Source organism: Salvelinus sp. IW2-2015, linkage group LG17 (assembly GCF_002910315.2).
Source record: "Salvelinus sp. IW2-2015 linkage group LG17, ASM291031v2, whole genome shotgun sequence".
Taxonomy (NCBI): Eukaryota; Metazoa; Chordata; class Actinopteri; order Salmoniformes; family Salmonidae; genus Salvelinus; species Salvelinus sp. IW2-2015.
Genome location: NC_036857.1, coordinates 13,845,604 through 13,870,265, shown reverse-complemented (window position 1 = coordinate 13,870,265; position 24,662 = coordinate 13,845,604). Strand labels below are relative to the sequence as shown.

Sequence of the window (24,662 nt, the reverse complement as noted above, 5' to 3'; positions counted from 1 at the left end):
GTTTCTTGTGTATTAATTATCACACACCAATGCCTGTAAGAGATTGCAAGAGAGCAGAAACACACTGGCACCCAGGCTAGGTTCACCAGCAGTGGTGTGGTTGTCTATGGGTTGACTGCAAACTTTTGCTGAAAACCCTTACTCTCAGAGAATCTTAACTTTAGGACTAATTTTGCTCAGATTACAGATCATATACTCAACACTTCAGACGTGTTAAAAAGTTCCGACACCCTCTGACCTTCCAACACAAACAGTAGGCCTCCACAATGCATTCATTTCGACACAGCCTCTTAACAAGAGCTTCAGCATAGTCACTGCTTATTCTGATCAGTCTGCTGTGTCCAAATATAGGCAGCATCATATGCCAGATATAACTGGTCTAATGCCCTCTGTCATTTTACGTGTGCATGCCACTTTATAGTGGGAGGTCCATAAAACTTCAATAGGGACGTTCACAAGGTGACATAATTCACCGCGCCCTCTCGAGTACACTTGATGAACTGCAAGATTTTAGGGCGGAGTTAGGCCCGGTGCCGGAAATGACGCAGGACTCAGGTTGGGGGGGATATATTTGTCGTGACGGAAAATAGGTGGTCTGACGAGCTAGTGATGGGAAGTTCGGCTCTTTTTACTGACTCGGATCTTTTCGAGTCGTTCAGTCAAAATGATTAATATTTCGACTCATTTCGTTCATTTGAGTCAGAGCACGCAGGACAACGATGAACTGAAAACTCGAAAGAGTCATGATTCTACTACGCGCTCGTTCACATGTCCTTCACCATAAGGGGCTTATTGGCTGTAGAGGTGCGTGGGTAAAATCACTGGGGAAAACGAGACTAAACGCAGATAGACGAAATAAAGGATTGGATGTTTTTTTATTTTCTTGGTCATTTTTGGGGGGAAGCCTGGCTTCCCTTGGCATCCATGAATACACGCCACTGTTTATTGGAGCTGTCATTTGTGTCACTTGTTTAAAAGTGTGCTTTAAACAATGTACAATTGTTGATTGCTAAGCATACAAATAAGGTTATTTCTTGATACATTTGAAACGAGGTATAGTTGTGGCCACAACCAGATTAGATTGTAAGACCCTTGGCGGAACGCATTGCTTGACTGCTGTGAGAGTAATATGCTGTGTCCATCATACCGTTTAATAATCAATTACTTGCATATATTCTTGCACCATGAGATCAATTATCAGTTCTAAACATGTATGTTTAGATCTACTTTCACTTGCGCACATGATACACAGTTGCTGGTCGGAGCACGTCTCTGGAGCCACTAAACCGGAGGACCGCGTATTAATCTTGCTGTAGAATCATTAATCATTGCCGCCTGCAGGTCAAACGAACGAATAAAATGAACTAGTCGCTCTGAAAAAAACGAATCATGACTCGAGTCAGTAAAAAGAGTCTTTCAAAAAGAACGAATCGTTCGCAAACTGCACATCACGAACACGTGTGCGACCAGAGCTACCGCCAGACAGGGCAGGAGCCTGATAACATTAAAGGCCGAGGAATAAAAAGGGCATTTCGGTTTATTTTCTACTGTTGTGAATGCATTACATGTCATTTTTATAGACTTGACTTTAACAAGGCACGCGGGGGACAGCGCGCATGGTCGCACCACGCCACAGCTGACTGACAGATGGCCAATCGGAACTAGGAGTGAAGCGAAGAAACTAAGAAAGTTCTCGGTCTCGTGGGTCGTTGTATGTTTAGCACCAAAGTGACTGATCAAACACTAAATAGATTGTGTATCATGGCTGACTACTTGATCAGTGGACAGACTGGTTACGTGCCCGATGATGGACTGAGCGGGCAGCAACTCTTCAACTGCGGGGACGGCCTTACGTACAAGTAATTATTGGGATTTGGCAGTCGCAAATAAAAAAAAATATTTTTACAGTCTGGTCGCATGGCTCCTTGAGGAAATCCAGTTTCTCTGACAGCTATTTGTAGTTGGCTAATAACCAGAGCAAGCCCTATATTATGTCTTAAACACATTACATTATTATTTGCTCATGCAGGGGCTTTGAGTCATTGCAGTACACGCAGTAAATTACTTCTTTCTACATGGGTCTGCCGACTTAGGTTTCCCGGCTCAACTCGTGCTTTCAAGTGATATCGAGTTGCGTAACAATTTGACTTTGGGGACTGATGCAAATCTACCAACATAATGAAGTAGCTAGCTGGGTATTTGATTAGGTTCTGGATAAGCCTGGCTATTCAGTTATGCATGATTTGGACGTTCCTCTATTGTAGTACACTACATGACCAAAAGTATGTGGACACCTGCTTGTCGAAAATCTCATTCCAAAATCATGGGCAATAATATGGAGTTGGTCCCATTTTGCTGATATAACAGCCTCCACTCATCTGGGAAGGCTTTCCACTAGATGTTGGAACATTGCTGCGGGGACTTGCTTCCATTCAGCCACAAGAGCATTAGTGAGGTCGGGCACTGATGTTGGGCGATTAGGCCTGGCTCGCAGTCGGCGTTCCAATTCATCCCAAAAGTGATCGATGGGGTTGAGGTCAGGGTTCTGCAGGCCAGTGAAGTTCTTCTACACCGATCGACAAACCATTTCTGTATGGACCTCGCTTTGTGCACGAGGGCATTGTCATGCTGAAACAGGAAAGGGCCTTCCCCAAACTTTTGCCACAAAGTTGGAAGCACAGAATCGTCTAGAATGTCATTGTATGCTATAGCGTTAAGATTTCCCTTCACTGGAACTAAGGGGCCTAGTCTGAACTATGGAAAAACAGCCCCAGACCATTATTCCTCATTATAGTTGGCAATATGCATTGGTACCATATAGCGTTCTCATGGCATCTGTCAAACCCACATTTGTCCATTGGACTGCCAGATGGTAAAGCATGATTCATCATTCCAGAGAAAGCATTTCCACTGCTCCAGAGTCCAATGGCGGAAAGCTTTACACCACTCCAGCCGACGCTTGTTATTGCACATGGCTACCCGTTTCATGAAGCTCCCGACAAACAGTTATTGTGCTGACGTTGCTTCCAGAGGCAGTTTGGAACTCGGTAGTGAGTGTTGCAACCRAGGACAGGCGATTTTTATATATATATGTTTTTTTACGCGCTTCAGGACTGAGCGGTTCCGTTCTGTGAGCTTGTGAAGCCTACCACTTCGTGGCTGAGCCGTTGTTGCTCCTAGACGTTTCCACTTCACAATAACAGTTGACCGGGGTATCTCTAGCAGGGCAGAAATTTGACAAACTGACTTGTTGGAAAGGTGGCATCCTATGACAGTGCCATGTTGAAAGTCACTAAGCTTTTCAGTAAGGCCAATGTCTGTCTATGGCGATTGCATGTATGTGTGCTCGATTTTATACACATGTCAGCAACGGGTGTGGATGAAATAGCCAAATCCACTCATTTGAAGGGGTGTCCACATACGTTTGTATATATAGTGTATTTAGGTCCATGCATTCATGGCACTGCATCACCCTTATTGAGGGTGTCTGGGACATGTTTCCCCATTCTGTTTATTAATCAGCCTACTTTCAGTGTCTGACACTCAAGACAATAACTATTTTGTGGTCAGATAGGTTAGCTTAGTTTCCAGCAGTTGAATGAGGAAATACCATGAAGGCATGACATGCCTTGTGTGACGATGTTTGACAAGAATGTAATTATGACACCCTGGAGGCACCATCATGTCAAGATATTAGCAAAAGGGTCTGATTGAATTGGAATGCCACGAACAATAAGTAGTTGTTAGGTAGAAATTTCAGTCAGTCAGCTACTGTCCACTACAGTGCCTTATCTCTTGTCTGCTCTTTCAGTGAAGTTACCACATCTCATTCTGCTAATTCCTTGCTTAATATAGGCTTAATCTCCTAGAAGCATGGGCACACATTGACTATTTAGGTGTTTATAGTACCAGTATACACCAAAATGAAGATGCAAGTGGAATAGCATGCTTTAAATGTCAACTAGTTAGCACAAGACACACAGTACGCTTGGAAACCTCCCAGGACCTTTAGGAATGTGTTGACCATCAGCACTAATGTGTAATAACACAGGACTCTGTTGCCTGCTCATCACATGCATGCACACCACGTAACATACACCCAACTTCTCAGAAAAATTATCCACTTGAAGTTCCAGATATCTCAGATGATCAAATACTGAGCTTGCAGTATTTTTTTTACAGCCACTGTGTCAATGAAAAAAATAGCATAGAATATGACTGAAGATGGGAATTAACCTTTGGCCTCCCCTTGAGTGAATTCGTAACACCTTGCAGTACATTATGTGTGAAATTGCACACGTGTATGAATGTCATTGATAGATTGTATGCAGCATGTGAGGCCTGGCCCTGCTCTCCTCTCACCCCTTCTCTCTSACTCACTCACAGTGACTTCCTGATTCTTCCAGGGTATATTGACTTCACATCAGAACAGGTGGTGAGTAGAACCCTTATTCTTCAAGACAATAGGGCTTCTGTCCCTCCATGACCAGGGTCGAATTCATTAGTGCACACTAGCAAAACAATTTGCAACAGAAACCGAAAACAAGCATTTCTTATTGGACAATTTCAGGTAGTCCCTGCCTGTTTCGATCCGTTTTCTTCTGTTTGGTGCCTGTAAATACAATCCAGGGTTCCATTTATGAAGGAAGAACTTTCCATTGTAACCTTGATTTGTAGCAGAGCCTTATTCATTAGGCATACCCCTTAAAAGTTGTTTGTTACTACAATAAGTGTTTGTTACAAGTATTCACTTGTAGAAACTGGTTTGTTTCCTCTGCAGGATTTGACTTCAGCCCTGACAAAACAGATCACCATGAAAACGCCTTTTGTATCCTCCCCTATGGACACAGTCACAGAGTCAGCGCTGGCCATTGCCATGGCAGTAAGTCTGGTTTAAACACACACACACACACACTTTGGCATGGCGTCATAATTGAAGATTTTAGTTAAAAGTAGACTCTGCAATTMACAAAGTAAACAGCCGTATCGGATCAACTTATGTAAAAACTAAGAGCGTGAAACGTGACGCTAATCTTCTCCGCACTTGTTGGCACGCAGCTACCAGAGGCAAGAAGGAATTAAAGAAGGATCATCAAGAAGGATCATCACATATATTATTCTTACAGAATTTCCACGTGGTTGAGGATATTGGAGATTTAATAAAAGCCTACTAGATGGTAAAATGTTTATAACTAGGATAGAATAATTTATAACTGACTTTCAGACATAACATAGGTACAGCAGATCCCCGTATTGTATGGGACACTTTTAAATGTGCCTTTAGAGGCAATGCAATTCAGTACTCATCTATAAAACAAAAGCAATTTAGATCAAAAGAGTCCATATTAACAAAGGAATTTGAAGGACTAACAGTACAGATAGCAATAAAAACTGTACCATAGAGGCACAGAATAAGTTAGGAAAAACAAAAAGAAATGGACGAACTTATTCAAGAAAGATCCAGTGTAATATATTATAAAAATAAAGGGAACTGGATGGAATATGGGGGAAAATGCACCAAATTCTTTTTCAATCTTCAACATAGAAATGCTACCAAAAAATATGTATTGAAACTTGTTACAAATGATGGGAGTCACGCATGATTCACCGAATATTAATAATGTAAAATTAACATCTGTACAGACAGACTCATGTGAAGGCCAAATTACAGAGGAGGAACTTCTTGATGCAATTAAAGGGAAAACTCCAGGGCTGGATGGCATACCAGTGGAGGTATACCAAACTGTTTTTTGATATACTCAGAGGACCATTATTAGCATGTTTTAACCACTCCTATATAATATATAGATATAGATTATCGGACACGCAACAAGGTCTGATTTAATTATTACTGAAACAGGATCCAATTGGTATATATAACGATCCAGTCCGTTAAAAAAATTGGAGGCCTCTTACACTTCAGTGTTGTGATGCAAAAATTCGAGCTAAATGCTTGGCGCATAGAATTAAAAAGTTGTTGTCGGATATTATTCATCCTAATCAGAAAGTTTTTTTTATATGGATGATACATTGGAGATAATATAAGACAAGTACTGGAAACAATAGAATACTATGAAATATCGGGGAAACCAGGCCTGGTTTTCATAGCTGACTTTGAAAAGGCTTTTGATAAAGTATAACTGGAATTTATATATAAATGCCTGGAATATTACAATTTTGGAGAATCTCTTATGAAATGGGTTAAAGTTATGTATAGTAACCATAGGTGTAAAATAGTAAATAATGGCTACATCTCAGAAAGTTTTAAACTGTTAAGAGGAGTAAAACAAGGTTGTCCACTATCTGCATATCTATTTATTATTGCCATCGAAATTAGATCCAACAATGATATTAAGGGATTAGAAATGTGGCTTAAAAACAAAGGTGCCATTGTACGCTGATGATTCATGTTTTCTTTTAAAACCCCAATTAGAATCCCTCCACAGCCTCATAGAGGATCTAGATACTTTTGCTAAACTCTCTGGACTAAAACCAAATCATGATAAGTGATATTACGTATTGAATCACAAAAAAATGAAACTTTTACATTACAGTGTAGTTTACCAATAAAATGGTCTGACGGAGATGTGGACATACTCGGTATACAAATCACAAAATAAAGAAATGATCTCACTCCAATTTTTTTATAGAAAGTTAGCAAAAATAGATAAGCTCTTGCTACCACGGAAAGGAAAATACCTGTCTGTTTGTGGAAAAATCACCCCGATTAACTCTTTAGTCATATCACAGTTTACCTATTTGCTTATGGTTTTGCCTACACCTCGTGACCTGCATTTTAAATTATATGAACAAAATATATTCCATTTTATTTGGAATAGCAAGCCAGACAAAATGAAAAGGGCCTATTTATATGTAAACTTCTGACCCACTGGAATTGTGATGCAGTGAATTATAAGTGAAATAATCTGTCTGTAAACAATTGTTGGAAAAATTACTTGTGTCATCCACAAAGTAGATGTCCTAACCGACTTGCCAAAACTATAGTTTGTTAACAAGAAATTTGTGGAGTGGTTGAAAAATGAGTTTTAATGACTCCAACCAAGTGTATGTGAACTTCTGACTTCAACTGTACATATATACACATATGCATACATAAACATTCATACATATACACATACTTTTTTTAGAAAATACCTTTATTATTCCCCGCAAACCCTAACACCCTTCCCTCAATTGGAGTAAACTAATAAACAATAACACTTTGGCTTCTACCTTCAGTTTATACATATTATATACATTTTACAGACCAAATCTATTTTACAATAGTCATATTTTGTTCATTTTTAGTCCTTCCTCTATGTCTGATGTCCATCCACTTTGATTTCTATTTGTAACTGCTATTTCACAAAATTTCTGAACCTATATACATTTTACAGACCCCGTATGTTTTACATTTGTTGTCTTGTTATTAGTCCCACCCTTCAGCTCCATTCAACCCCTCCAATCTATCTCTTAACACCATCCATTTTGGATTTCCATTTGCCATATATTTTTCAACTGTGCTGTGATGCTTCACAAAAGTACTGAACCTTTCTATTCTCATAGCTTCTACAGACTGTAAAATAAAGATTAAATTTCTTTCTAAAATAATTATATTATTGATTGACTATGACTTAGTTCTAGGAAAATGTTAGTTCTAGGCAAATGTTGCAATTCTTCAGCCATTCCTGGACCTGTGACCAAAAACGAGCTACATATGGACAGTACCAAAATAAATGATCTAATGACTGCCTCCTCACAGCAAAATCTGCAGAGCTGGGAAGATTGTATCCCCCATATATATAACATTATATTGGTTGCAAGAATTTTATATAATAATTTAAATTGAAGAATTCAAAGTTTTGAATCCGGCGTTGTTTTGCATGTCAATTCATAAACCAGGTGCCATGGAATGGGTACATGGAAAATCTCTTCCCAACTACTTTGCAATTTATATGGCACAGCTAGAGAACCAGTTTGGATTTAAGTATAACTTTTGTATGAGTGATGCTTTTAGTGAGAGATCTAATGCTTTAATATTTAATAATTTCTGCCATCCGAATTCATATTCGTTATACACTAAGTTGACTGTGCCTTTAAACAGCTTGGAAAATTCCCGAAAATTATGTCATGGCTTTAGAAGCTTCTGATAGGCTAATTGACATCATTTGAGTCAATTGGAGGTGTACCTGTGGATGTATTTCAAGGCCTATCTTCAAACTCAGTGCCTCTTTGCTTGACATCATGGGAAAATCAAAAGAAATCAGCCAAGACCTCAGAAAAAACATTGTAGACCTCCACAAGTCTGGTTCATCCTTGGGAGCAATTTCCAAATGCCCGAAGGTACCACATTCATCTGTATAAACACCATGGGACCATGCAGCCGTCATACCCCTCAGGAAGGAGACGCGTTCTGTCTCCTAGAGATGAACGTACTTTGGTGCGAAAAGTGCAAATCAATCCCAGAAGACAGCAAAGGACCTTGTGAAGATGCTGGAGGAAACCGGTAGAAAAGTATCTATATCTACAGTAAAACGAGTCCTATATCGACATAACATGAAAGGCTGCTCAGCAAGGAAGAAGCCACTGCTCCAAAACCACCATAAAAAGCCAGACTACGATTTGCAACTACACATGGGGACAAAGATTTTACTTTTTGGAGAAATGTCCTCCGGTCTGATGAAACAAAAATAGAACTGTTTGGCCATAATGACCATTGTTATGTTTGAAGGAAAAAGGGGGAGGTTTTTAAGCCAAAGAACACCATCCCAACCGTGAAGCACGGGGGTGGCAGCATCATGTTTTGGGGGTGCTTTGCTGCAGGAGGGACTGGTGCGCTTCACAAAATAGATGGCATCATGAGGAGGAAAATGATGTGGATATATTGAAGCAACATCTCAAGACATCAGTCAGGAACCTAAAGCTTGGTCCCAAATGGACAATGACCCAAAGCATACTTCCAAAGTTGTGGCAAAATGGCTTAAGGACAACAAAGTCAAGGTATTGGAGTGGCCATCACAAAGCCCTGACCTCAATCCTATAAAAAATGTGGGCAGAATTGAAAAAGCATGTGCGAGCAAGGAGGCCTACAAACCTGACTCAGTTACAACAGCTCTGTCATGGAGGAATGGACCAAAATTCACCCAACTTATTGTGGGAAGCTTGTGGAGGGCTACCCAAAACGTTTGACCGAAGTTAAACAATTTAAAGGCAATGCTACCAAATACTAAGAGTGTATGTAAACTTCTAACCCACTGGGAATGCAATGAAATAAAAAATAGCTGAAATAAATCACTCTCTACTATTATTACGACATTTCACATTCTTAAAATAAAGTGGTGATCCTAACTGACCTAAAACGGGGATTTTTTAACTAGGATTAAATGTCAGGAATTGTGGAAAAACTGAGTTTAAATGTATTTGTCTAAGGTGTATGTAAACTTCCGACTTCTGTATGGATGTATACGGATATATATACACTGCTCAAAAAAATAAAGGGAACACTTAAACAACACAATGTAACTCCAAGTCAATCACACTTCTGTGAAATCAAACTGTCCACGTTAGGAAGCACACTGATTGACAATAAATTTCACATGCTGTTGTGCAAATGGAATAGACAACAGGTGGAAATTATAGGCAATTAGCAAAACCCCCCAATAAAGGAGTGGTTCTGCAGGTGGTGACCACAGAGCACTTCTCAGTCCTATGCTTCCGGTTGATGTTTTGAAGCTGATGTTGGTCACTTTTGAATGCTGGCGGTGCTTCACTCTAGTGTAGCAAGAGACGGAGTTCACCAACACACAGTGGCTCAGGTAGTGCAGCTCATCCAGGATGGCACATCAATGCGAGCTGTGGCAAGAAGGTTGCTGTGTCTGTCAGCGTAGTGTCCAGAGCATGGAGCGCTACCAGGAGGACGGCCAGTACATCAGGAGACGTGGAGGAGGCGTAGGAGGCAACAACCAGCAGCAGGACGCTATCCGCCTTTGTGCAAGGATGAGCACTGCCAAGCCCTGCAAATGACCTCCAGCAGGCCACAAATGGCATGTCTGCTCAAACGGTCAGAAACAGACTCCTGAGGGTGGTAGGAGGCCCGACGTCCACAGGTGGGGTTGTGCTACGGCCACCCGTGCAGGACGTTTGGCATTTGCCAGAGAAACCAAGATTGGCAAATTCGCCACTGGGCGCTGTGCTCTTCACAGATTAAAACAGGTTCAACTGAGCACATGTGACAGACGTGACAGATTCTGGAGACGCCGTGGAGAACGTTCTGCCGCCTGCAACATCCTCCAGCATGACCGTTTGGCGGTGGGTCAGTCATGGTGTGGGGCATATTCTTTTGGGGGGCACAGCCTTCATGTGCTCGCCAGAGGTAGCCTGACTGCCATTGAGTACGAGAATGAGATCCTCAGTCCCCTTGTGAGACCATATGCTGGTGCGGTTGGCCCTGGGTTCCTCCTAATGCAAGACAATGCTAGACCTCATGGCTGGAGTGTGTCAGCATTCCTGCAAGAGGAAGGATTGATCTATGGACTGGCCCGCCCGTTTCCCCAACTGAATCCAATTGAGCACATCTGGGACATCATGTCTCGCTCCATCCACCAACGCCACGTTGCACCACAGACTGTCCAGAGTTGCGGATGCTTTAGTCCAGGTCTGGGAGGAGATCCCTCAGGAGACCATCCGCCACTTCATCAGGAGCATGCCCAGGCGTTGTAGGGAGTCATACAGGCACGTGGAGGCCACAACACATACTGAGCCTCATTTTGACTTGTTTTAAGGACATTACATCAAAGTTGGATCAGCCTGTAGTGTGGTTTTCCATTTAATTTTGAGTGTGACTCAAATCCAGACCTCCATGGTTGATAAATTGAGTTTCCATGATTCATTTTTGTGTGATTTTGTTGTCAGCACATTCAACTATGTAAAGAAAAAAGTATTTAATAAGAATATTTCATTCATTCAGATCTAGGATGTGTTATTTTAGTGTTCCCTTTATTTTTTTGAGCACTGTATATWTATATTTACCCCCAAAATATATGGGGGATTGGAAATGATGCAGACTATTACATTGATAGAAGCAACAATCTTTCTGCAATATTAAGCCCAACATTTTTTTTTAAATAAAAAGGAATTAAAAACGGCTTTGTTTTGAATGACCAATCACATGTTCACATGAGACCACAAGCCACAACCCTATAAAACCCCTGATGGTGTAAATATCATCAGCTATTGGATAACAACCTATACTTTCTCCCAGGCCAGGGTGACTTGAAGTGACTACAACAGCTGCACATATCTGTTTCACTTAAAATAGTAACCAAAGATAGTTGTGAACCCCCCCAGAGGCAAACGTCAGAGAAAACATCACAATCTTCATCGGAAAACAAAGGCCAGAATTTCCTCGAGGCTTGGAACAGTTTGTTCTGGATAAATCCTTACAGGCACCTTCAGTTAGGGTTAATTTCTGAGGACACACATTCTCTCTCACACACACAGTTTTACACGTGTGCACACACAATTAAAAATATGATGTCCCTTCTTTCAGCTCACAGGAGGAATAGGCTTCATCCACCACAACTGCACTCCAGAGTTCCAGGCCAACGAGGTCCGCAAGGTCAAGGTAATGACCCCTATGCCATGCTCTCTCTTTTTCACTCCCATCTCCTTTCATCTTTCTTTTCTGTTTCATGTGTGTGTCTGTATGTTTGTCTCTGTTACTCATCCTATCGTCTGCTCTCTCAGTTTGATCTTCCTGCCAACCTAGTTGCTGCTGTTTCACTGTAGTGTTCCCGTCAGGCAATCTTTTTCTTTATATTCTCATGCTCTGTCTGGCTTGCTTTTTAAATACCCTGTAGGTTTGCAGAGTGCAATAGATATCCTTACCCTCTCGCTCCTCTCCCTGTTCACTTTTCTCCTCTTCCCCCTCCCCCAATTTATATTATCCTTCCTGCTACCTCATTCCTCTCTCTCCACCCTCTCCACCATGCCCTCCCTCCCTGCTCCCTCTTTTCCCCCTCATCTCCCTCTCTCTCCCAGCGGTACGAACAGGGTTTCATCACAGACCCGGTAGTGATGAGTCCTACAGACCGYGTGGCAGACGTGTTCCAGGCCAAGGCACGCCACGGCTTCTGCGGCATCCCCATCACAGACAACGGCCACATGGGGGGCCACCTCGTTGGCATCATCTCCTCGCGTGACATTGACTTCCTGAAGGAGGAGGAGCACATCCTGCCACTCAGTGAGGTGGGTGTGGCTTAACACATCATGGTTGAATGTTATTCGGTCTTTGAGTTAGTATTTTTAAATCAGTGTATATGCATTTAGTTTACTTCCCTACCACTCTAACTGCCGTCCAAAGGTAAATGCTCATCTTCCTTTGTTTTCTCCTTTCCTTCCCCGCTACAGGTGATGACAAAGCTGGAGGACCTTGTCGTTGCTCCAGCTGGAGTGACACTAAAAGAGGCCAATGAGATCCTGCAGAGGAGTAAGAAAGGTGAGGAGGTGGGACCTGGGAAAAGGGAAGGACAGTCCTATACATGTCAAATTAATGTACCTCGTGATTAGATTCCCTCATTCTAAATGGTGTCCATCTCTGTGTAGGTAAGCTGCCCATAGTGAACGAGGAGGGCTGCCTGGTGTCCATCATCGCCAGGACAGATCTGAAGAAGAACAGGGACTTTCCCCTGGCCGCTAAAGACTCCCGCAAACAGTTGCTGTGTGGGGCAGCCATCGGCACGCACAACGATGACAAGTACAGACTGGACCTGCTGGTGCAGAGCGGAGTAGACGTGGTCGTACTGGTGGGTCACTGGTTCTCCTACCCCGTCTCTTTGTTCTTCTCATATAGATACTTTCTCTTCTTCAATCTGTTCTTTAATGTTGCTCTCGTTCTTTAAGGACTCCTCTCAAGGGAACTCGATCTTCCAAATCGACACGATTAAGTACATCAAAGAGAAATACCCACCGCTTCAGGTCATTGGAGGCAATGGTGAGTGTTGGGACACACACATAGAAATGCTGCATTCTCAGAATTGCCCTCATTTAATGGTTACACCATGTACCACCCTTGACATTGTTGGTCTGTCTCCCCCTGCTTGTCTCAGTGGTAACTGCAGCCCAGGCCAAGAACCTGATTGATGCCGGGGTGGACGGCCTGCGCGTGGGCATGGGCAGTGGCTCCATCTGTATCACACAGGAAGGTAAGTCCCACCAATGGCAGGCTTCCTAGCTCCCCTCCCTTCCACCCACCCACAGCTCTAACCCATCTTTCATGATCTGTTTTGGGTTTCTTATTTTCTATCTAACTATCGCTTCCCTTTCTCTCTGTAACAGTCTCTTTCTCTCTGTAACGGTCTTTCTTTCTCTCTCTGTAACAGTCTTTCTTTCTCTCTCTGTAACAGTCTTTCTTTCTCTCTCTGTAACAGTCTTTCTTTCTCTCTCTGTAACAGTCTTTCTTTCTCTCTGTAACTGTCTTTCTTTCTCTCTGTAACAGTCTCTTTCTCATCAACTTCATTTCATTGTGTGGACCTCTCCTCTCCTCCTCTCTTCTCTCTTGGTTTCACACTGCCTGTAATGTATGTCTCTCTAGCGCCTCTCAGTGTTCCTCCTGGTATAAAGCTCCACAGCCCCAAAACCCCAACTACTGTTACGGGATACTGCAGTAAGTCCCCCACCCCCCTGTGCAGGGCTCTCTCCCATTGGCTCTACTACCACACTGTGCCCGCCCACCCGCCTTCACAGCCTCTCTGCATTGGTTGCTAACGGCTCTGCATCAGTACAAGTAGTATTCAAGCTGGCCTTGGGTTTTTGGGGTTTTGGATGGTTGTCCTTTTGTCCTTGACTAATCTGTCAGTCACAGTGTGTGACATCACACCTATCTTGTCTCGACATGTCCTCATTACGACACATGCGCTACGTTTGGATGCATATGATGAAGTATGTTTTAGTAGTGGACTTGAGATGCATCCTTAAATGCAGTGCACAGGCATGCGATGGACAGTCTCAGTCATGATGGTGTCTGTCAGTTAGGCCATTCACCTTCCCTCATCTGAAACAAGTTGTAACTTCTTTAGCAATATCAATAGGCCTACTACAGATGAAAGATATTTTCATCATTCTGCATCTGCCAATTTACTGTAAAAGGTCGTTGTCCCTGTTAAGAAAAAATAAACCTAGTCTTTTTCCCCCATGAGTTGTATTTAACTGCATTTACCCTGTCGGTTGTACACCAACCTATGCCCAGGTTTTCATATAGGAGTGGGGAGGGAGCCCTTAGCGCCAAATTAAACTGGCTTTTGTAACGCATTTAATTAATTTACCTATGTCATTGTTTCTAACACCTCATTTACATACGTCATTGACTTAACATATGATTTACAATGTGTTCGATCATAATTATAATATCATTATTTCAAGAGTGGAAAAATATGCATGACTGCAAAAACTTTCTGGTAGTGCTGGTCTGGATATTGAGTATTTTTTTAGGTAATTATTAAGTGTTAAATACCTGTAACAGTTAGACTGTTCCAAAGCTCATGCGTAATAATCACAGAAAAAGAAGGGGACATGAATCTAAAATAATATTTTCCACTTTATCGACTTCTTTGATGTTGGCTTCTGACATTCTAATGAACTCATTTTAGAGTAAGAGTTCATAAATTCTCTGAAACTGATTGCTCACAACAGGATTCATTGAAACTGTTACACAACACGTTTAGGAGGAAATTATAGCAATCGTCTACTTCTCAAATTTAGTGTTGGACAAAGCCTGCATACGAAACAAACTCCATTCAAAACACCTAAGACTTACTTGATTTTTCTCTTCATTTTATGAATGTTATTTTCCCAAATAAACATCAACTTTGTATAATAAAATATAGTGTGCGGTTGGTCTATGTTTGCAAATTGGAAATCCTATCATGCCCCATCATCTTGCTATGTAATCAGTTTTATAATGATTCAATTTATCAGGTAAACACATGATAAAATAACATTCATTAAAATATAGTCCACTTAAGCAAGTCAAAACCATGTTTAATCTATAGCAAATCAACAACAATATGAATTAATGCTGACTTATTAACTTCATAAACCAGGAAATTACATCAAATAGATTCAAGGACAGACTGTCTGCTGTGTGTGAGAATGACTAGTCTGTCTCTGATAGGTGGCCTGCAGCAGTGTTTCCCAAAYTTGGCCCTGGCCACCCCTGGGTGCATGTTTTGGTTTTATGCCCTAGCACTACACAGCTGATTCAAATAACCATCTCATTAAGCTTTGATGATTGTAATCAGCTGTGTAGTGCTAGGGCACAAACCGACTGAGTTTGGGAAACCCTGGTCTACATGTGCAGGCTTGGCTGGATATTCTCCACCATGACCTGTCAGCCTCAACTGAAGTGACAATAAGTCTGCGTTTACACAGGCAGCCCAATTCTGATATTTTTYCCACTAATTGGTCTACATGTGCAGGCTTGGCTGGATATTCAACTTGTGTGTGAGTGTTCTTTGTTCACACCTGTCCTCCTTCCCCTGTTGTCTCAGTGTTGGCATGCGGGCGTCCCCAGGCCACCGCCGTGTACAAGGTGTCGGAGTACGCCCGTCGATTCGGGGTGCCAGTCGTTGCCGACGGGGGCATCCAGACCGTGGGGCACATTGCCAAAGCCCTGGCACTGGGGGCATCTACAGGTGAGTCAGGCTTAAATTAAATACCCATACACAAACTCTCCTTAKAGTCCTTTCAAACTCAACTSTGGACCTCAAAGCCAATTCCACTGCTTGTTTTCATTGTTCCCCTTTAWTYAGGGACTGATTTAGACCTGGTATTCAACTCTTACCCTACGAGGTCCGGAGCTTGCTGGTTTTCTGTTCTACCTGATAATTAATTGCACCAGTCCCTGATTAAAGGGGAACAATAAAAACAAGAAGTGGAAAGGTCCAGAGTTCAGTGGTCTAAAGTACACACTCAGAGAAAGGCTTTTACAAAAGACACACCACAAGCATATACACATTCCATTAGCAGTGGATAAAGTGCTAACACTCACATTATCTAACGGTTACCTCCTCCCCTCTGTCTCTCCAGTGATGATGGGCTCTCTCCTGGCTGCCACCAGTGAGGCTCCAGGTGAATACTTCTTCTCTGATGGCATCAGGCTGAAGAAGTACAGAGGCATGGGCTCACTGGATGCCATGGACAAGAACCTGGGCTCCCAGACCAGATACTTCAGGTACTGAGGCGCAGTAATACTAATATAATCATTTGCCAATCGTTTCATTCTGAACAGAAACATAATTTGTTCATTCCGACCAGCAAAATATAGTTCTGAACCGGTTCGAACCAAACGAAAGTAACTGTTTATGAAGCGCTGGGTTGTTATGACATGCTTTATCTGAATTAGGCCCACAGAATTATACCTATGGGGGAGCGGAAACTATGAAGGAACTTTCAATGTCTTTGAACTTCAGAGAGTTGGCTTAACTAACGTTGGACCAGAGCTAGCTCTTGACCATGACTCTCAGTCCCATTACATTACGCATAATGCCGCCTAGAGTTTGCGAACTAGACCAAAACTAGCTTGTGAGGTCAATATCTACGGTAGACTATGCTTCTGAGTGAGGAGGGGGGGCAGGTAGCCTGCACACACATACTGGCAGAGATGTTCAGCTGGCAGGCAGGCGGACACTGGAATTAGTTTGAGTGACAAAGTGAGGGTTTTGTATAGGCGCTTTGTTGCAGAGTTTTTGTGGGAATGGGAAAAAAATGCCCGGAGCATAAAATAACAGTTCCCATGCTTTTAAAATAACGGTTCAGTTCCGGAACAGTATAGATCACTTTCGTTCTTGCTTCTGTTCCTCAATTTTTTTTTGTTATTTTACATTTTTCAGTTCTGTTCCCTGAACCGGTTCCAACACCTGATACTAATACACTAGTAATACACATTTATTGTCTCCAGGGTTGTATTCATTAGGCACAAAGTGAAATAACAGAGACACTACCTGAACGCTTGTTTTTGTTTCCCGTTGCAAAATGTTTTKCTACAGTGTGCAATAATCAATGAATACGACCCAGGGGTAACTGGCTTTGAAGCAGGCAGTCAATCAAAAGACAAAACACATATACAGTGCCTTTCAGAAAGTATTCACACCCCTGGCGCAGTGGTCTAGGGCACTGCATCGCAGCGCTAGCTGTGCCACCAGAGACTCTGGGTTCGCGCCCAGGCTCGCAGCCGGCGGCGACTGGGAGGTCCGTGGGGCAACGCACAACTGGCCTAGCGTTGTCCGGGTTAGGGAGGGTTTGGCCGGTAGGGATATCCTTGTCTCATCGCGCACCAGCGACTCCTGTGGCGGGCCGGGCGCAGTGCGCGCTAACCAAGGTAGCCAGGTGCACGGTGTTTCCTCCAACACATTGGTGCGGCTGGCTTCCGGGTTGGAGGCGCGCTGTGTTAAGAAGCGGTGTGGCTTGGTTGGGTTTCGGGGGACGCATGAATTTCGACCTTCGTCTCTCCCGAGCCCGTACGGGAGTTGTAGCGATGAGACAAGATAGTAATTACTAACAATTGGATACCACGAAATTGGGGAGAAAAGGGGGTTAAATTGATTTTAAAAAATCAAAGAAAAAAAAGAAACCCCTTGACTTTTCCCACATTTTGTTGTGTTACAGCCTGAATTTAAAATGGWTTCAATTGAGATTTTTTGGTCACTGGCCTACACACAATACCCCATAATGTCATTAATATTTTTTTAAAGCTGAAATGTCTTGAGTCAATATATATTCAACCTCTTATGGCAAACCTAAGTAAGTTCAGGAGTAAAAATGTGCTTAACAAGTCACAATCATTTGCATGGACTCACTACGCAATGATACTGTTTAACATGATTTTTGAATGACTACTTCATCTCTGTACCCCACACATACAATTTTCTGTAAGGTCCCTCAGTCGAGCAGTGAATTTGAAACACAGATTCAACCACAAAGACCAGGGAAGTTTTCCAATGCCTCGCAAAGAAGGGCACCTTTTGGTAGATAAAAATAAAAGCAGACATTGAATATCCCTTTGAGCATGGTGAAGTTATTAATTACACTTTGGATGGTGTATCAATACACCCAGTCACTACAACGATCATTACTAATTCAGTTACCGGAGAGGAACCTCTCCAGGGATTTCACCATGAGGCCAATAGTGACTTTTAACGGTTAGAGTTTAATGGCTGTGATGGGAGAAAACTGAGGACGGATCAACAACATTGTAGTTACTCCACAATACCAACCTAACTGACAGTGAAAAGAAGCCTGTACATATTACAAATATTCCAAAACATGCATCCTGTTTACAAGGCACTAAAGTAATACTGCAAAAAAATGTGGCAAATCAATTACCTTTTTGTCCTGAATACAAAGTGTTATGTTTGGGTCAAATCCAATACAACACGTCACTGAGTACCACACTCCATATTTTCAAGCATAGTGGTGGCTGCATCATGTTATGGGCATGCTTGTAATTGTTAAGGACTGGGGAATTGTTTGGGTTAAAAAAGAAACAGAATGGAGCTAAGCACTRGCAAAATCCCAGAGAAAAACCTGGTTCAATCTGCTTTCCAACAGACACTGGGAGATTAATTCACATTTCAGCAGGACAAAGGAGATCTCCTTCAAGACAAGGGAGATGATTGTGGACTACATAAAAAGGAGGACCAAGCACGCCCCCATTCTCATCGACGGGGCTGTAGTGGAGCAGGTTGAGAGCTTCAAGTTTCTTGGTGTCCACATCACCAACAAACTAGAATGGTCCAAACACACCAACAAACTAGAATGGTCCAAACACACCAAGACAGTCGTGAAGAGGGCACGATAAACCTATTCCACCTCAGAAGACTGAAAAGATTTGGCATGGGTCCTGAAATCCTCAAAAGGTTCTACAGCTGCAATATCGAGAGCATCCTGACGGATTGCATCACTGCCTGGTATGGCAACTGCTCGACCTCCGACCGCAAGGCACTACAGAGGGTAGTGCGTACGGCCCAGTACATCACTGGGGCCAAGCTTCCTGCCATCCAGGACCTCTACATCAGGCAGTCAAAGACCCCAGCCACCCCAGTCATAGACTGTTCTCTCTGCTACCGCATGGCAAGCGGTACCGGAGCGCCAAGTCTAGGACCAAAAGGCTTCAACAGCTTCTACCCCCAAGCCATAAGAGTCTGTAAAGGTAATAAATGCTACCCGGACTATTTACGTGTTGTGTCGTCGTCCGTATGTTTCACCCCCCCCCCCCCACCCCTCTTTATGCTGCTTCTTCTGTTTATTATCTAATCTATGCATAGTACTAACTAATCCTACAGTACATATTACGTCTGTACGGTACCGACACTGTATATAGCTTCACTATTGTTATTTTCACTGTCATTTTACTGTTTTTATTTTGTATTTCTTTACTTATCTTATTGCTTACCTAATACCTATTTTTTTACTTAAATTGCACTGTTGGTATGGGATTTAAGTAATATTTCACTGTAAGGTCTACAGTCGTGGCAAAAGTTGAGAATGACACAAATATTAATTGTCAAAGTTTGCTGCTTCAGTGTCTTTAGATATTTTTGTCAGATTTACTATGGCTACTGAAGATATTCCAAGCATTTTCATAAGTGTCAAAGGCTTTTATTGACAATTACATGAAGTTGAATGCAAAGAGTCAATATTTGCAGTGTTGACCCTTTTTCAAGACCTCTGAATCCTCTGGATGCTGTCAATTAACTTCTGGGCCACATCCTGACTGATGGTAGCCCATTCTGCATACATCATGCTTGGAGTTTGTCAGAATCTGTGGGTTTTTTGTTTCCACCCGCCTCTTGAGGATTGACCACAAGTTCTCAATGGGATTAAGGTTGTGGGAGTTTCCTGGCCATGGACCCAAAATGAGGTTTTGTTCCCCGAGCTCCTTAAGTTATCACCTTTTCCTTATGGCAAGGTGCTCCATCACGCAGGAAAGGAATTTCCGTCACCAACTGTTCCTGGGTGTTGGGAGAAGTTGCTCTCAGAGGATGTGTTGGTACCATTTTATTCATGGCTGTGTCTTAGGCAAAATTGTGAGTGAGCCCACTCCCTTGTCTGAGAAGCAACCCCACACATGAATGGTCTCAGGATGCTTTACTGTTGGCATGACACAGGACTGATGGTAGCGCTCACTTGTCTTCTCCGGACAAGCTTTTTTCCAGATGCCCCAAACATCAGAAAGGGGATTCATCAGAGAAAATGAATTTACCCCAGTCCTCAGCAGTCCAATCCCTGTACCTTTTGCAGAATATCAGTCTGTCCCTGATGTTTTTCCTGGAGAGAATTGGCTTCTTACTGCCCTTCTTGACACCAGGCCATCCTCCAAAAGTCTTTGCCTCACTGTGCGTGCAGATGCACTCACACCTGCCTGCTGCCATTCCTGAGCAAAGCTGGACTGGTGGTTCCCCGATCCCGCAGCTGAATCAACTTTAGGAGACGGTCCTGGAGCTTGCTGGACTTTCTTGGGCGATCTGAAGCCTTCTTCACAACAATTGAACCGCTCTCTAAGTTCTTGATGACCCGATAAATGGTTGATTTAGGTGCAATATTACTGGCAGCAATATCCTTGCCTGTGAAGCCCTTTTTGTGCAAAGCAATAATGACTGCACGTGTTTCCTTGCAGGTAACCATGATTGACAGAGGAAGAACAATGATTAAAAGCACCACCCTCCTTTTGAAGCTTCCAGTCTGTTATTCGAACTCAATCAGCATGACAGAGTGATCTCCAGCCTTGTCCTCGTCAACACTCACACCTGTGTTAACGAGAGAATCACTGACATGATGTCAGCTGGTCCTTTTGTGGCAGGGCTGAAATGCAGTGGAAATGTTTTTTGGGGATTCAGTTCATTTGCATGGCAAAAAGGGACTTTGCAATTAATTGCAATTCATCTGATCACTCTTCATAACATTCTGGAGTATATGCAAATTGCCATCATACAAACTGAGGCAGCAGACTTTGTGAAAATTAATATGTGTGTCATTCTCTAAACTTTTGGCCACGACTGTGCACTTGTTGTATTCGGCGCACGTGACAAATAAACTTTGATTTAACAATAACCTAAAATGCAAGGCCAAATCTACACGAGTCGTTACCAAAAAGACAATGTTCTAGAGTGGCCTAGATAGTTTTTACATAAATCTACTTAAATCTTTGGCAAGACCTGAAAATGGTTGTCTAGCAATGATTAACAACCAATTTGACAGAGCTTGAAAAAGTTTGAAAAGAAAAATGGGAAAATGTTGCACAATCCAGGTGTGGAAAGCTTTGAGACTTACCCAGAAAGACTGATGGTTGTAATCGTTGCCAAAGGTGCTTCTTCAAAGTATTGACTCAGGGCTGTGAATACTTATGTAATGAGATATCTGTATCTTATTTTCAAAATAAAAATGTTCACTTACATTATTGGGTATATTTTGAATTCAGGCTGTAACACAACAAAATGTGGAATAAGTCAAGGGGTATGAATACTTTCTGAAGGTACCGTAGCTTACCCGTCTCCTCCTCCCTCTCTCCAGTGAGTGTGACAAAATTAAGGTGGCCCAGGGTGTGTCGGGGGCGGTCCAGGACAAGGGCTCCATACATAAGTTTATTCCCTACCTGCTGGCTGGGATCCAGCACTCCTGTCAAGACATCGGATCCAAGAGCCTCACCCAGCTCAGGTACACATTTGAATGTAAATCAAAGTGAGCCTACTTTGATAACACCATCTGTTCGAAGGCTGTGTGTGTGAGTTCGGGGCTCTGTGTAACACTATTTGTCTTCCCCCTGCAGAGCCATGATGTATTCTGGGGATCTGAAGTTTGAGAAGAGGACGACATCGGCCCAGATGGAGGGAGGAGTCCACAGCATGCACAGGTACTTACTGATGTGCTCTAGCTTGGCAGTGTTGGCTTGCCCATAGTGCAGCGCTGTCACAGAAGCTAACATTACAATATATTATCTGAGGATCTTCTGAACATCTCAGTTCCACGTACCACATACAAGCCCCTAGATTTAGAATGGTTCCCCTTTCAAAATGAATCTCACTTCAACCTGCCTATATGTGTCTACAGTATCTGATCTCGGCCTGATGCAACATGTTGGTAATTTGTTATGTGATCCATTAATCTGTTAAACCTCTCTCTCTCTCACACAGTTATGAGAAGCGCTTGTTCTAAGGAAGAGAACACAGTAGTGGGCTGCAGACTTGTGTTCCTCAAGCATACACACATGCAAGCACAAACAACTACTTGCCAACCCAAATCTGTCTGTGCCCTTGAGCAAGGCACTTAACACTAATTGCTCCAGGGTCGCCGTTGATAATTGCAGACCCTGGCCGTGACCCCACTCTCCTAGTGTGTCTCAGGGAGAGTTGGGATATGCAAAAATAAGTTTCCAATTCACACATGAGTATTAATACACACATGTACATGTGTGAAATAGGAAAAATATTAGCACCCACAATTATTACACACTCACACAAGTGCTGGGCGATTAGTTCTTTTTGAAGGTAGTTCCGGTTCGATTATGAAAAAATAAAATCGGTTTCGATTAATTTTTTAAAACATTAAATGCATTATGAAATAATGACATTAAAATGATTTTATAGCTTTTTAATGGAAATTCCAAAGCCAAACTAAAAATATTCCATGGTCTCTTTCAGGTCCACATTTGGTAGACATCCAAAGAAAAACATGAAATAATATTTCAGTTGTGTATATTACTTACTTTTTATTTGATAACTTTATTTTTCATTCCTTAAAGTCATCATGTATTACTTAGTCATCCTATTTAGCTAACCGGACTAAGCATGCTGCAGAGCTGTCTGATGTAATCATTTTACTAGTTTTTCAAAGTAGATGAGGCATACTTTCCCAAACTGTCTCTCTCTCATTGTTGTGTTGTGCAGTAGCGGTATATGGGTCAAATCACTGGGGAAGCCAAGCCAGCCAGGGAAAGAAAATCCCAAATAACTTATATGTTGTGATAATTGCATTGTTTGCTCTATAACCTGTTAGTTCACATGCCTTGCCACCGTGATATATAGGCCTAAAGGCCAAGACAATAAGACAGTGGCATAATAAATTAAACCACACCTATTTCATCACAAAACCAGAGAGCAACATCTGTCCGGTGAAGTCCACAAAGCATATTGCATGTAACAAACAGTTACATGACCTATAGCATAATCAAGCACGTTAATGTTACAGACAGTTTCTTTCTGCCAATGACGTTTGGCTTAATGTGGTGTGAAGCCAAATCCACACTGGCTTCCCTTGACCCTTTTTTTTGGTGYGCCAGGACCATTCACAGTTTAGATCAATGCTGATTGGCTAATATTTTATATTAGGGAGGGCAAATGCTCGCTGGCTTCCCTTGCATTCAATGCTACTGGTGGCAACAATATCATACTCTTTTTGACCAGACAGCATCCGATCGATGGGCTATAGAGACAGAGAGCCTCTTGCGAATTTAAGGAAAATTAAACAGATCTTTATTTTTTTCAATTTTTGGGGGAAGCCTAGCTTCCCTTGGCATCCATGAATAGACACCACTCATGTTGTGTATATTCCTTTTTCATCCAGTCTGTGTGTATCTAACCTAACGTAGCAGGCGTAAGTGTATCCATCTCTGTCCAAGCCGGAAAGAACAGGCGCAATGGATTATGATCATTGTTGTTAATTACCAATTTTCTACACTAAACTATGTTGAATATTTGCTTAATGAAAACTACAACACCCTTTCAGCACAGCATTCCACATAGTTCTTGACTTGATTTCTCTCGTGAATTATTTTATTTATTTCCAGAGAAACGGCGTGTTGGGCTCTCACAAAAAAAAAGTTGGTTAATCGCTCAGCACTAACACACACAAACATAAATGACCTTTAACCATCCCTGACAAACAGACAGACATGCTCTGCTCTCCCAGACAGAGCATGTCTGTTTGTCTATCCGTCAGTACTGTGATGGAGTGTTTTTGTGTAATCAGATGCCTCCCATGTCCTTAYGAAATGAACTGACTTTGAAAAAGTAAAATAAAAAAAAGTTAACATTTTCAACAAGCTTTTTTTGTGTTTGTGGTAATTTATCAAGTGTAGAGATATTGTAAACACATTTGGGTTCAAATATATGCGTCTTTATAATTTTAATATTTATTTTCTGTGTATAAAGTATTCTCAAATAATGTGGCCGAAAAATATAAACTATTGGAACCAAGACTTACATAAGTGTCACGTAGATGCAGGAAGCAGGTGAGTTTATTAACAATAATGAAAGGCAAATTAACATAACAGGGGATCTATATTGAACATGAAAACAAACCATTACTGCCTGATGACTGAGGCTACTGAGGGCTAAGTAAAGGGAGATAATCAATGTGATGAAGTCCAGGTGTGTAATGATGGGGAGCAGGTGTGCTTAATAATGGTTAATTGTTACATGCTGACCAGACCGGACGCGTTGCGTGCGCTGCAAAATAAATGTACACGTTATTCAATCATTGCACCCACACTGCTCGCGAGTGTCTGCGTAGTCAGGCGCTAAAATAGAACTTGGTTCTATTTGTGATGCTCGATGCGCTGCAAGTCCTGCCTCTCCCATCTCCTCATTGGTTTTTATGAGCATATACCCACG

General features: G+C 42.2%; 1 protein-coding gene across 3 annotated transcripts; it reads left to right on the top strand.

Moving 5' to 3' along the window:
• Positions 1 to 620: 620 nt before the first annotated feature.
• LOC111976608 (inosine-5'-monophosphate dehydrogenase 2) lies at positions 621 to 24,091 on the top strand. Of its 3 annotated transcripts, XM_024005568.2 has the most exons (15): positions 955 to 1,859; positions 4,387 to 4,435; positions 4,781 to 4,882; positions 11,549 to 11,623; positions 12,040 to 12,246; positions 12,409 to 12,496; positions 12,604 to 12,803; positions 12,901 to 12,991; positions 13,107 to 13,202; positions 13,592 to 13,663; positions 15,546 to 15,689; positions 16,084 to 16,228; positions 21,565 to 21,708; positions 21,821 to 21,904; positions 22,185 to 24,091. In XM_024005568.2, exons 1-15 carry the CDS (start codon positions 1,714 to 1,716, stop codon positions 22,204 to 22,206), a joined length of 1,665 nt encoding a protein of 554 aa, XP_023861336.1. In that variant the 5' UTR covers positions 955 to 1,713; the 3' UTR covers positions 22,207 to 24,091. The 3 variants fall into 3 exon arrangements, with proteins under 3 accessions (XP_070303974.1, XP_023861336.1, XP_023861337.1); XM_024005569.2 differs by lacking the exon at positions 13,592 to 13,663; XM_070447873.1 differs by lacking the exons at positions 21,565 to 21,708; positions 21,821 to 21,904; positions 22,185 to 24,091 and adding an exon at positions 18,604 to 19,173 and having other exon boundaries at positions 621 to 1,859.
• Positions 24,092 to 24,662: the final 571 nt, after the last annotated feature.